We start from the raw sequence: 12414 nt of genomic DNA, 5'->3' as shown, positions 1-12414 counted from the left end.
TTTTTTTTTTTTCCGTTTGTTGCCAGAAGTTGGGTGGGAGCAGCCGCTGCTTTTGGTATCACCTCCTGCAGCTCCTTGTCATGGGCATCGCACCCATCCCGGCTGCTGCTTCCAAGTTGAGGCCCCATTGGACATGGGAAAGGGATCTGAAAACCCCAGTGCCTGGGGGCTGGCTCCTCTGCTGTGGACAGTGACTTTTCTTGGTTTTTTCCTTTGGCCTTTTTTAGTTGTCCTTTTTTTATTTTTTGTCCTTTTTGTGTCCTTTCCCCTCTTACTTTTTTTTTCCCCCTCTTCCATCCTTTTTATCCCATTTCATCCTTTTTTGTCCTTATCTCTCTTTCTTGCCCCCTTTTTTTAATCATTTTTTCTTTTTCTTGCCCTTTCTCTTTTTCCCTCTTTCATCCTTATTTTAGTCCTTTTTTTTTTCCATTTCCCTTTCTGACCCTTGTCCTTTTTTTCCTTTCTCGCCCTTCTGGCCTTTCTTCTTTCTCACCCTTTGTCCTTTATTTTTCTTTCTCGCCCTTTTGTTCTTTTTCCTTCCCTTTTTTTTTTTCTTCCCTTTTAGTCCTTTTTTTTTTTTTTTCCCCTTTTTCCCCCCTCCCCCTTCCCTTCCCCCCCCCCCCCCCAAGTCCTTTTTCCATTTCCCAGCCCTTCGGCCGCCCTGGGGCTGCCCCCTCGGGCCAGGCCACGGCGGCCGGCTCCTCGCCTCTCCTTCGCGATGCGCCCGCGGCTGCCGCAGGGCCCCGGGGGCACCCGGGGCAGGCCCGGGGCGGGCAGGGCAGGTCCGGGGGGGCGGCGCCGGGGCGGTGCCGGCCGGGGAGCGGCGGCCCCGGGGGCCGTAAAGCCTCGGGCGCGGGGCCGGGGCCGGGGCAGCTCCGCCGCCGCTCGCCATGAGGGCAGCGCTCGCCCCCGGCGTCCGCCTGCTGCGCGCCCTGCCCCGAGACAGCCGGTGAGCGATGGGGGCACCGGGGGCACCGGGGGACCGGGGCCCGTCGCGCCTCGCCTCGCGCTGCCCGCGGCACGTGCCGGGAGGGGACCGGGGCCGGAGGGGGTGGGGGGGGGGGCTTGGCCGGGGGCAGGGGGAGCCGCCCCCCGGGGAGCCGCCGCCTCCGGGATGCTGACTTCGTTCCCGGCGTGGACGTGCTCAGCCCTCGCAGCCGTCCCGCCGGTGCCGCGCCGCGCCGTGCCGTGCCGCCCGGCCGCTGCGGAGCCTGGCCCCGGTTTGGTTTCGTGCCGGGAGCTGCCCCCGCCGCGGCCAGCTCTGCCGTCCCCCCCCCCGCCCCCGCCTCGCTCAGCTGCGGGAGCCGGGACGTGCGCGGAAAGTTTCCCTTCCCCTTTTTCTGCGGCCACCGGCAGCGCCTCGATTGGCCTTGCAGTGCTGCGCTGCGATTTTTGTTCTATTTATGAGCAATGTTATTATTCAGCTGTTTATTTTTTTTATTTTTGGGGGGTGGGAAACAGCGATTTCTCTGCGTTCCCAACCGCCGCCGGCCCCCCAGAGCAGCGCTGTCCCTGGCCCTGCGGGGCCGCTGGGTGCTTCTGATTCCTGCCGCCGGTGCTGGGAAGAAGAAGTGAAACTGCGAGGAGGAGCAGCGCCAGCAAAAGACCCCAAAAAAAAGCTTTTAGTTGGTTGTTTTTGGTTTTTCCTCTGGGGCTGGAGTGAGCCATGACGCTCCTTGGGCTGGGATCTCCCAGCCGAACCGCTTGTTTCCGTTGGCTCTGCTTGGCGCAGCATCCTCCGGAGACCCCCCGTCTCCGCGTTCACCTGCACGCCGGTGCACAAGCCCCGTGTTTCCCCATTTTCTTACATTTAATTGGAGCGAACAGGAGGGATCAAAACGGGCAGTTCCCCCCCCCCCCCCGGCCCCGCTTCCCCCTTCTTTTTTCCATCTCAGCTTCAACAAACGCCGCCGGCAGCAATGTGAGTCAGCCGCTGCTTCCACCCGTGCCCCCGCATGACACCGGCAGCACTGCCTCACCCCGCGGTGCTGGGGGGAGGCACCAGCCCCAACCCAGGCAGTCGCTGGCGATTAGCTGTAATCCCACTGTTATCTTTAATCCTGATGAAAATCCCGGGGAAGGGCTCGGCCGTGGGTCCGGGTGCTGCTCTACCCTGGGAAATGCCTGTTCTGGAGCTGAGCCAGTTCAGCTCACCCATCCCGCGTGAAAGCTCCCACTGTCCTTGTGTGGTTCGGGGGGCGGGGGTGGATTGAGGGGGAACTGAGCGGAAAGGACCCTGCTTTTCTTCTTTTCTGTGCATTTCAAAGGAAGACCCCCCCCAGGTCTCCAGTATGGGTTAAATAAGAGCAGCACGCATATATCCAAAAATTGCATTCACCTGATAGGATTCATCCTGGCACCTCAGTGGTCCAGGTGGCTCTCATCCCCCTCATGTCATGTTTTCTCCAAAACGCATGAGATTTTTTTTTTTGGAGGGGAGGTGAAGCTGGGTTTTGTCAGCTGGGACAGTGCTGGTGTCCCCTGTCCCCATCCCACCAGCCCCGATCCCTCTGCTCGCTCTCTCCTGCAGCTACCGGGGGCTGACGCTGGTGCTGACCTTCCTCTGCTACACCAGCTACCACCTCTCCCGAAAACCCATCAGTATCGTCAAGGTGAGTGATGCAGCATACCCGCCCCCCCAAACCCAGCCATGGCGGGGCTGATCTCGCTCCACTTGCTCTGTGCCCCCCCTTGTAGAGCCAGCTGCATCCCAACTGCTCGGCGCTGGGCACGAACCCCCACAACGGCTCCAACAGCACCACGTGGTGCAGCTGGGCACCCTTTGGTAAGACTTGGCCTCCCTAATCCCCCAAATGCACCTGCATCTCACTGTGCTCCCCCCCCCCATGCTGGCTCTGTCCCTGAAGCCGGGGGTTGTTTCGGTCATTACCGCGTTGGGCTGGGCGGGCAGGGGGGCAGGTGTTCATTAAGCTGGTGGCAATCAAGTGGTGTGCTCATGCCCAGTGCCCTGGGCCAAAGGGCAGGAGCAGTGTAGTGGATGTTGAAATCGGGACTGGACTGGGACCGTTCCCCTGCTCCCAGCCCTACTGTGAGAGCCCCGGGGAAGAGGATTTGGGGGTGAGGACAAGGACAGGGACGTGCCTGAGCCCTAACATCGTCTCTTTTCCAGACCAGGACAACTACAAGGAGCTTTTTGGCGCACTGGACAATGCCTTCTTGGTGGCCTACGCCATCGGGATGTTTATCAGGTACCCAGGGGTCAGCTCAGCTCCTCTGACTCAGCCCAGTGCCCACCAGTTTGCACCAGTCTGCTTGGAAAGCTGTTTCCCATCGGGATGGAGGTGCGAAGAAACCAGCTCTTCCCTCTCTCCACAGTGGCATTTTCGGAGAGCGGCTGCCCCTACGGTACTACCTGTCGGGGGGAATGGTGCTGAGCGGGCTCTTCACGGCGCTCTTTGGCCTTGGCTATTTCTGGGACATCCACGTCCTCTGGTACTTCATCATCGTGCAGGTGTGTCCCAGCCTTGTCCCACTTCAGGAGTGGGAAGCACCCAGGCATTTCCTCCCCGCTCAGCGTAGGCGCCGAAACTGCCGGCCCGGTTTGGTGAGCGCCGGGCACGCCTGTCCACCACTCCCAAATCTGCTCCGGGAAGGATGCAAACGCCCCCAGGATTGTCCCACTGCCTCCTTTGGCCACGGCACAGGGAGAAAAAAACACCCAAACCCGCGTGTTTGCTCTCTCCCTGCCAGGTCTGCAATGGGCTGGTGCAGACGACCGGCTGGCCGTCCGTCGTGGCTTGCGTTGGGAACTGGTTTGGGAAGGGAAAGTGAGTGTTTGTCCCTGTCCCTGTCCTCGCTTGCACCCGCTCGGCACTGCTGACCCCACCGCCTTGTCCCCACCAGGAGGGGTTTGATCATGGGCATCTGGAACTCACACACCTCTGTGGGCAACATCCTGGGCTCACTCATCGCGGGCGTCTGGGTCTCCTCCGAATGGGGCTTGTCCTTCATCGTGCCCGGCATCATCATCGCTGCTGTGGGTGTCGCCTGCTTCTTCTTCCTCGTGGAGCGTGAGTGGTGGCAACGCGCGGACACCCAGCACAGTGCCGAGATCAGTGGCACCGCAGTTTCTTTCTTTGTCTGTCTCCGAGGGTTTTGGTGACCCCAAATAGCGATTTCCCATTGGTGACGAGCAGGGATATATCCTTGCTTCAGCACTAAAAGTGGAGCAAGCAGCACAGGGATGCTCAGCACCCTTTGGGGTCACAGCCTGGCCGCCTCGGTGCCATTTGCTCCTCATAGCCTGCCCAGCTCAGAAACATGTAGGAGGACCCCATGCTTTTTACCGGGCTGTTTTGCTGCCAGGGATGCGGGTACCTGGGGGTGCAGCCCAGCGCAGGCAAGCAGCTGGTGCAGGGCTGCTCCAGCGCTCCCAGGGATGCCCTTTTCTTCCGGCAGATCCTGAGGACGTCGGCTGCAGCCCACCTCTGCATCACGTGAGTCAAATCGCTTCCAGCCTGCCCTGTCCTGGGCTGAGGGGGTTGGTGGTTTACAGCAAACAGTGCCAGGGAAGTAGGCTCTTGCTGGCCACCAGCTCTGTCATCCAAGCTTGTAAACCCCTTGGTGTTATGTCAGAAATTTGAGCAATGTTTGACTGCCGGGGAGGATGCTCATTGCATTGGTGCAAGCGTCCTATGGGCCAGTTCTCAGCCTGAGCCGTTCACATCCCAGCAGCAAATCTTAAGGTTTCAGCCCTGTGCAGCGACCAGAGCTGCATCTGCTTGCTTTTAGGTGATGTCAGACGAGAAGGACCCTGAAGGGGTGTCCTCTGATGATGGGCCACTGGGTGCCTCGGGCCACAGCAGCGCTGAGAGCTCAGAGAACCCCAAAGAGCCGTCTGATGAGCCCGAAGCCATCAGCTTCCTTGGGGCGCTCCGGATCCCTGTGAGTCCCTTGCTCCATACCCTGGTGGCAAAAAATTGGGGGAAAAAAAAGCTCTCCTGATGTCTTCTTCTCTCCTCCCAGGGCGTGGTGGAGTTCTCCCTTTGCCTGCTGTTTGCCAAGCTGGTGAGCTACACCTTCCTCTACTGGCTGCCCCTCTACATCGTGAATGTTGGTGAGGTTTGGGAGGTGCTGCAACAGAGCCAGGTGGAGGGAAGCCCTTCTCTGCACCCGGCCCCTCACCCAGCTCCTCTTCCTGCAGCGCATTTCGGTGCCAAGGAAGCCGGGGACCTGTCCACCCTCTTTGACGTCGGGGGCATTTTAGGTTTGTGGTATGGCTGGGCAGAGGAGGGTTGGATGGGGATGGGCTGGGGACAGTCTTGCCTTGCCAGGGACCTGATGGAAAGTCCCCTTCATAGGAGCACCGCAGCGAGGTCTATTCCCTGCCTGTAGCGCTCAGTGGGTACAAAACACCCCTGGCTTTAATTTTGTCACCCCAAGTGACCATTGCAACACCTTTCCCTGGGTCTCTCTTGCTCAAGCTTGCCTTTTCCTTAAATGAAAAATACATTTCGCAAGCATGGAGGAGAGCTGAGCTGAGTGCGGGGAAACCCTCGGCAGGGAGAAAGAGGCTGTTCATGGATAAAGCAAAGCTCTTCACTCTGATGTTCAGATATTTAACGTTGGGGGATCTCACTCAGAAGATGGGACAAAAGCAACCTGACACAGCAACCCATTTGATTTTGGGCTAACCCAGTGTGAAGCTTTCTGCTGTTTTGCCCTTGGGACTGATGGCAATGACTCCTTTTTCACAGGAGGGATCTTCGCTGGGCTCATCTCCGACTACAGCGGTGGCAGGGCCACCACGTGCTGCGCGATGCTGGTGGTGGCTGCTCCCATGGTTTGTGTCATGTCGGGGACAAAGCCTGGCCACGAGGGCCCCAGGCAGCTCCTCTCCTCTGGCCCCGTTGTGTCAGAGCCACTTTCCCCTTCCTGGCACTGGTCATGCATTTGGCTGGGATTGATCAGTGATTCCCGGGGTGCACATCCAGACCTGGGAGTTGTAGAGTCCTGAACAGCTGGAAAAACATCCTAAAGGGATCTTTTTCCTCCATCCTGCTATAACTGCGCTCTGTCTTAAAGCCCGGGCAATGCTGTGGCAAAGCCTTGGGGGCCAGCTGAGCCAGTCCAGCTTCTGTCGCTTTGCTTTGCACCCCAGAAGCCCGCAAACGCAGCTCCCATGCTGAGAACCAGAGCACCTGCACAGAGCTCACTTGGCTTCGCCTCTGCAAAACGCAGCTCATCAGCTGTAACCGCAGCCCACCTGGCTCAGGGCTGGGGGCCTGCTCCTTCCCACAGCCCCTCCAAAGCTGGCGTGTGCCGAAACACGGCGCAGCCGTGGGACACGATAGCACCAGTGGGGCAGGTCAGCAGCTGGCGAGCCATGCCAGGCCATGAATTGCAACAGCCCCTCTGTCTAGTGTTCCGTCTGGCAGGCAGACAGCGGGACACGGAGCCAGGCCTGCATCCCTCCGGCCCTACCCCAGCTGATGCTCGCCCCTTCCCACCCCATGTGGCAGGGGGCTGCAAGCTTGGCATGGGGCACAGCCATGATTCTGGTGCCCGGTGGGCTCCTGCCTTCTCCATCCCATGCCCTGGGTGCTGCTCCAGTGAAAACACTCGGGAAAGTGGCTGGGATATTCAGGAGGGATTTGTCCTGTGTCTGTCTTCCAGCTGTTCCTGTACAACCGCATCGGACAGACCGGCATCGGCACGTCCATAGGTAGGAAGCTCCTTGGTGCAGTGGCTCCCATCACTGACAGGCAATGGGGCAAGAAGCTGAGGACCCTCCTGGCTTTATTTCTCCCCTGGAGATGGGATTTGGAGAAGGAGGTCCTGGATGGTTGTTTGCTACCACTGGGGTACCGCTTTGCTACTTCACTGGGGAAAACATGATATAGCGAGCACCGTGTCCGTGCACAGACCAGGGACCACTGGGGACAATGCGCCCAGTGTCCTGGTGCTCCCTGCACGCAGACTGAGAGCATGCAAAGGCTCAACTTCTCTCCGTGTGCCCTGGCTCTCGGCCTGACCCTGGGGCTGTCTTGTTCCTCACAGCGATGCTGATTGTCTGCGGCGCCCTGGTGAATGGCCCCTACGCTCTCATCACAACGGCAGTGTCAGCAGACTTGGTGAGAGTCACAGGATTTTTGCATTTTTAGCTGTGTTCCCCAATGCTTCCGACTCACAGCAAGGAAGAGCAGGGCTGTCGTGCCATGTGATTTTTTTCCCATCAGTTCCTCACCTACTCTGCCACATGACTCCACTCCTGTCCCCTTGCACATCCGTCAAGCACAAACCCAGTGGAAATATTTACTCGTAAATCATCTGGGAGTGCTGCAACACTGCTCGTGCCAGGAGTCAGCATTCAGTCATCCCGTCCAATGCTGGAAATTGCCAGCATGAACGGCACTCGATCTGCTTTTCGTCCTTATGCCTTGCTCCTCTCTCCCCACAGGGAACCCATGAGTCCCTCAAAGGAAACGCGAAAGCCTTGTCCACCGTCACAGCCATCATCGACGGCACGGGATCCGTGGGTCCGTGTGCCTGAGGGGTGCTGAGTGCCTGTTTCTCCGGGCACTGTGAGGGGATCCTTGTCCCCTCTTGCCCTTGTTGGGGGCATCCCCTAATGTGCCTTGTGCCCCCTGGCAGGTGCTGCGCTGGGCCCACTGCTGGCAGGGCTTATCTCCCCCACAGGCTGGAACAACGTCTTCTACATGCTGATTGCAGCTGATGTCCTGGCTTGCCTGGTAGGTCCTTCCGAGAAGGTGCTGCAGGGGTCCAGTGCAGCGTTCAGCCCCGCAAACAGGACTTTTCCCAAGGAAAAGCCTTAAAATGCATCTGCCAGTGATGGCACCTTACTTTTCCTCTTGCAGCTTCTTGCTCGCGTGGTGGTTAAAGAGGTACGCGGGTGGTGCGGCTACATGGCAAGGAAGAGAGGGTACGTATGGCAGAGCCTGGCATCTGCACTGCTCCGGACAGATGTTTGCTACCCCTTGCTGTTGCTGCTGCACCTCCATGTGGGTGCCGTGCCCCAAACAATTCCCAGGGCCATGTCCCATTCCTGTGGGGACAAAGACATTGTGGGGGCATCATGGGGGAACTGCAGCCGGCCGTGTCTCACAAGGCGCTGAGCGCACCCTACTTGTGTCGTTGTAGCTCTAGCGTGCAGCTAACAGAGTCAGTGCTGGATGGGAAGTAGCTCGGTGTGAGTATCGCCAGCCGCCCCCCGCTTAAGCCCCCAGAATTAAATGCAAATGCGAGCCTGATTTGTCCTGATGTCTAGTTTGGCTCGGTGGGGTCACGAACAGCTGCTCTACTGATAGCTTTACAGCCAAGGAGGCAAAGAATCACACTGCAATGGCCAGGGAAGGGAGTGCGGGTGGGCATGCAGCAGGTCCCCATCTCCAGATGACTTGTGACACGTTAGCCCAGATGCCTGATTAACAAAACATTGATTAATGCACTTGAAATGACCAATTGATAGGCCAGCATGCCCACCTATGCTAATGAGCTAGATTATGCAGATTCTGAGCCTGCTAATCAAATCTGTGGCCAAACCACTGTGGGGAGGGTGCACACAATCTCCAAATCAGCACCGGCCATCTGTAATTGCCACCAAAACCTGTTTGTGAGCACCAATGAGGAAGGGGCCCAGGCCCCGCGAATGTTCGGTCCTTTATGTCTTGTGTTTGCAGGTGAAAGAGCAATAGGCTGGGCCATGTGCTACGGTAAGTGTGGCCCAAATCTCCTGCTCCAGCCTCTGGTGGAGGGCTGTCAGGCTGGTGCCAAGGCTGGTCAGGGTGAGGCCAGTCCCAGCCATGCTGGAGCCATCCCTGCCTGCACCGCAGCCCTGCTGTTTCATGCTGCAGGAGCAGCCAGCTCGGCTTGCAGCAACTCTGCAATGCCTTCTGGCCTTTGGGGAGTGCGTTGCCTCCAGAGCAGCTTGCAGATGTGCAAATGCTGGGTGGTTTTTGGGCCACTTGCACTTTGGCTGGAGGCAAAATGGTGCCTGGATTCCCTCCTTGTGCCTGTTTCTCCTGGTGGTGTGGACGGGGCAGGGGTTCCCCAGCAAAGCTGCTTTTCCCTTCCCTCTCTCCTGGTGCCGCGGATGGTGGAGGATGCCCTGGTACCCAGCGAGCAAGGCCAGGCTGCACCACGCTCAGCCACTTGCTTCTCTCCCGCAGGTTCAAGCAGTTTTGATGTGCTCCCGCCAGCAGCCCTGTGCTGACAGAGGGAGGAGAAGCCGGGGCAGGCCGGCAGCGTGCCATCGCCACCACCACGCTGGCCCTGGGCCCGTGCCACCGCCATTTTGCCTCAGGGGGAGGAGCCAGCCGGCCACTTTTCTGGGCCAAATCTGCGCCATCAGCCATTTTATCAATAAAGAGGTGCGAAGCCTGTGTTGCTGCTCCATGCCCTTTCCACCCCATGGCAAGGCTTGGCCAGTTCTGCCTGGAATCTGGGGTGGATCACATGTACCAGCGCTCGGTATTTCAGTATGTCGGACCAGGAGGATGGCGCACCAGCACCTAGAGCACCGCCTCACCGACAGCGCCTCTTATTCTTCATAAAGGACATTCCTAGGTTGTTTGCTGAGCCCACATTAAGCTGGTTTTGCTCCTTGCTGCTCAAACAATTCACAAAAACAACCACAACAAAAAAAAAACATTTTTCTCAATTCTGCCATTTAGCTGACAAAAAGGGACCGGTAGCCAGGCATCAGGCTCTGAAGGGTGGATCCCCTCGTGCACCGTGGCTGCTCTCCCTTGCTGCAGCGCAGGAGGCTGTCGGTCTTCGTTAGCCACCTCCTAATTAGAGGAGAAGTGCAACGGGCGCAGGCCTCTGTGTGGAGGCAGGTCCAGGAGGCCTCATCAGTGCTGCCTAATTAGCGCAGGGGCCAGCTGTGCTGCCAGCTGTGTGCTCGGGGGGGCTCCACCTTTGGTGCACGAGGGGCGATGGCAACCGGCGTCTGCCATGGGCTGATGTTTGCATGCAGCTGGTGGCTGAACTCCGGTCGACTTCACCTCCTCGGATCTCAACCCAAGGAGAAAACATCTGGGCCCGGTGTTCTTTTATTAAGTGCTGATTTCATCAGCAGAGGGGAAAAAAATGGATAAAAGATGAAAAAAGACCTGCAGGCCAGTTGGACTGGCTCCCCATAAATCCCCGGTGTGGGAAGCGGCAGCCGGACAGCCATGGCCATTACTACGCACTGGGCCCCGGGCAGCCGCACTCACTGCTGGGGCTCTGAATGTTCCCCCCCAGTGGAGAAAATGGAGAAGAAAAGTGCTGGGGCTCACAGAGAAAAGCGAAGATGCTGCTGAGCCGGGCCAAGAACAGTTGTTTCAGTACACATGGGACTACGCTTTTCCTTAACAGCCAGCCACATTGTGGAGGAGGACGGGGAGGCTCAAAATACAAGCTTTAAACAAGCAAAAATCCCACAATCAATTCCACAAGCTCTGACATACACAGGGGGGCTATTGCAAAAGCAAGGTTTTTTTCCTTTCTTCTTTTTTTTTTTTTTTTTTTTTTTTTTTTTTTTTTTTTCCCACCTCCTGCCCTTTCTTGCAGCAGCCTGTAGTTTTTCTGGGATGAATTTAAGTTGGGCTGCATCCCTCTCCAGCTGGGTTTGGAAAATTTGAGCAGCCTTGGCTGCGGCTCTGGCAGCGCTGCTGAGAGTGAGACGAGAGGGAGGACAGCCTGATGCAGTTTTCAACAGCATTCGTAGAAAACGGAGCCAAATGCCAAAAATAAAACAGATTTCAAAGACCAAGGGGTGGGTGGGAAGCCAGGGGCAACCCCTGGGTTTGTCCTGGCCAAAGCCAATTTCAGCATCACAGCAAGGGCTGTGCAAGCCCACTGCCATCCTGCAGCTGGGAGGAAATACTGTGCTGCAAGTGAGCTCATTCAGAGCCTCCCCGCACCCCCCTTTCTGCTTTCGACCTGGGAAAAGCAGGATTTTATGGCATGAAGGCTCTCTGACGGCGACGTGCTTCAGGCACATGTGGGGAGCAGTCACCATGTGCCCTTCCACAGCTGTCCCCATCCCAGTGTGCTTTCTGTCCGTGCCGCCAGCGTCCTGTGGTGATGTGGAGAGGTGTGCCGGGATGGGGCCACACGTGCTTCAGAGGGACACGGGCTGCAAAGGTGAGGAGGTGGCTTGGGCAAGGTCCGTAATTACCCATGCAAGGAGCAGCCAGCAGGCGCTGAAGGGCTTTTTAATTAGCAGCCAAAGGCAAAGTGGGATTCAGCAGCAGGAAGCTGAAGTCAGCAAAGTCAAGGTGGAAATAAGAGGCCAGATTTTACCAGTGAGGGTAATTAAATGCTGGCAGAGCGCAGCACGAGGCATGAGGAATTGCCATCACTCAAGGACCTTAAATCAAGAAGAGCAGATTCTCCGGCAGACACTTGTGCTCCCTTTGGCCCCGCTCACTGCCCAGCAAGGAGGGAGCAGCCACTCTGAGGATGCCCCTCGGCTCGCATGAGCCCACGGCAGCCAGCTGGGTACCAGCATCCCCATGGCAGAGCATCCCTGATCATTTCTAATGAGCTGGGCAGACAATTCAGTGGAGGAAAGGGCTGTTTTCCCACCTGACCTGCAAGCAGCTTGGCAGCCCTCCTCTGTGCGCACAGAATCTAATGCAAACATCCTATTTGGCACGGAGGGAGGGCTTCTCTTGGTGGGATTTAGCATGATTCTCCTGGATGGGGCTGGCTCCTGGAACACGGAGCACCCAGTGTAATCAGCCTGCAAGAGGAAAGCCGGGAGCATTTGCTTGCGGTCATGGGAGAAAGCTGGGCTGGAGCAGGGCTTCTTGACTGTAACATCTTCCAGACTCCCAATATCTTTGCCAACGACTGAGAGGTTAGGATTTAAGCCAAAACCACCCTCCTGCTGCACTCTTACTTGCAAAATAAATAAATAAATAAATAAATAAATAAATGAGGGTGCTAGACCGAGGTGGCCGCATTTTCAAGAAATTATCCTCCAGGAGCTGGAGGTTTGGGTGGGGAGCAGCAGCAAAAGACAGCATTTGGGGCTGCTTGGAAAGCAGCTTCAGTTCATACCAATTCCTTGACGTGGTCCTTCCTTTCCCAAAAATAAACAGGAACTGTCTGGAAAGCCCTTGCGCAGGGGTAACAGAATTGTGTTGCTGCGCCCAGAATAAATAAATATGCAGAGGGCACCCGTGCCGAGCTCACCCAGCCCGATCTCCCCCTCCGAAGGTGGCAAGGGGTGAGGATGGAGCTCAGAAAGCCTCATGGGGAGGCTCCCACCAGGAGGTGAGAGGGCATAGGATTGTTTCTCCAATTAGCACAGTTCTGGGGGAAAGCACAGAAATGGCCTCCACAAGTCAGGGCCACCTCGTGCCTCCTGTGCGCAGCTTTCTGGTCCCCCCAAAACACCCCCACAGGATGAGCCTTTCAACCAATTTTAGTTAAAATGGA

The 12414-nt window shown here is 57.4% G+C and overlaps 1 protein-coding gene across 5 annotated transcripts; it reads left to right on the top strand.

Moving 5' to 3' along the window:
* The first annotated feature begins 800 nt into the window (after positions 1 to 800).
* SLC37A2 (solute carrier family 37 member 2) lies at positions 801 to 9362 on the top strand. Of its 5 annotated transcripts, XM_040534376.1 has the most exons (20): positions 808 to 949; positions 2531 to 2612; positions 2698 to 2785; positions 3131 to 3209; positions 3337 to 3472; positions 3712 to 3788; positions 3865 to 4031; positions 4420 to 4457; positions 4753 to 4905; positions 4987 to 5077; positions 5165 to 5227; positions 5718 to 5803; positions 6637 to 6685; positions 7021 to 7094; positions 7421 to 7499; positions 7615 to 7712; positions 7839 to 7903; positions 8122 to 8170; positions 8661 to 8693; positions 9150 to 9362. In XM_040534376.1, exons 1-18 carry the CDS (start codon positions 891 to 893, stop codon positions 8162 to 8164), a joined length of 1527 nt encoding a protein of 508 aa, XP_040390310.1. In that variant the 5' UTR covers positions 808 to 890; the 3' UTR covers positions 8165 to 8170; positions 8661 to 8693; positions 9150 to 9362. The 5 variants fall into 5 exon arrangements, with proteins under 5 accessions (XP_040390311.1, XP_040390309.1, XP_040390310.1 ...); XM_040534375.1 differs by lacking the exon at positions 8661 to 8693 and having other exon boundaries at positions 806 to 949; XM_040534379.1 differs by lacking the exon at positions 8122 to 8170.
* The last annotated feature ends 3052 nt before the right edge of the window (positions 9363 to 12414 follow it).

The sequence above is a fragment of the Cygnus olor genome, chromosome 22 (assembly GCF_009769625.2).
Source record: "Cygnus olor isolate bCygOlo1 chromosome 22, bCygOlo1.pri.v2, whole genome shotgun sequence".
In the NCBI taxonomy this organism is placed as follows: domain Eukaryota; kingdom Metazoa; phylum Chordata; class Aves; order Anseriformes; family Anatidae; genus Cygnus; species Cygnus olor.
Note: the sequence above shows the minus strand (reverse complement) of the source record. Positions and strands in the feature narration are given on the sequence as shown.

Coding starts and splice junctions, on each gene's coding strand:
- SLC37A2 (XM_040534374.1), top strand. CDS start 891: ATGAGGGCAGCGCTCGCCCCCGGCGTCCGCCTGCTGCGCGCCCTGCCC. Junction 4,032..4,419: donor CTTCTTCTTCCTCGTGGAGC/GTGAGTGGTGGC, acceptor TTCTTCCGGCAG/ATCCTGAGGACGTCGGCTGC. Junction 4,906..4,986: donor TTGGGGCGCTCCGGATCCCT/GTGAGTCCCTTG, acceptor CTCTCCTCCCAG/GGCGTGGTGGAGTTCTCCCT.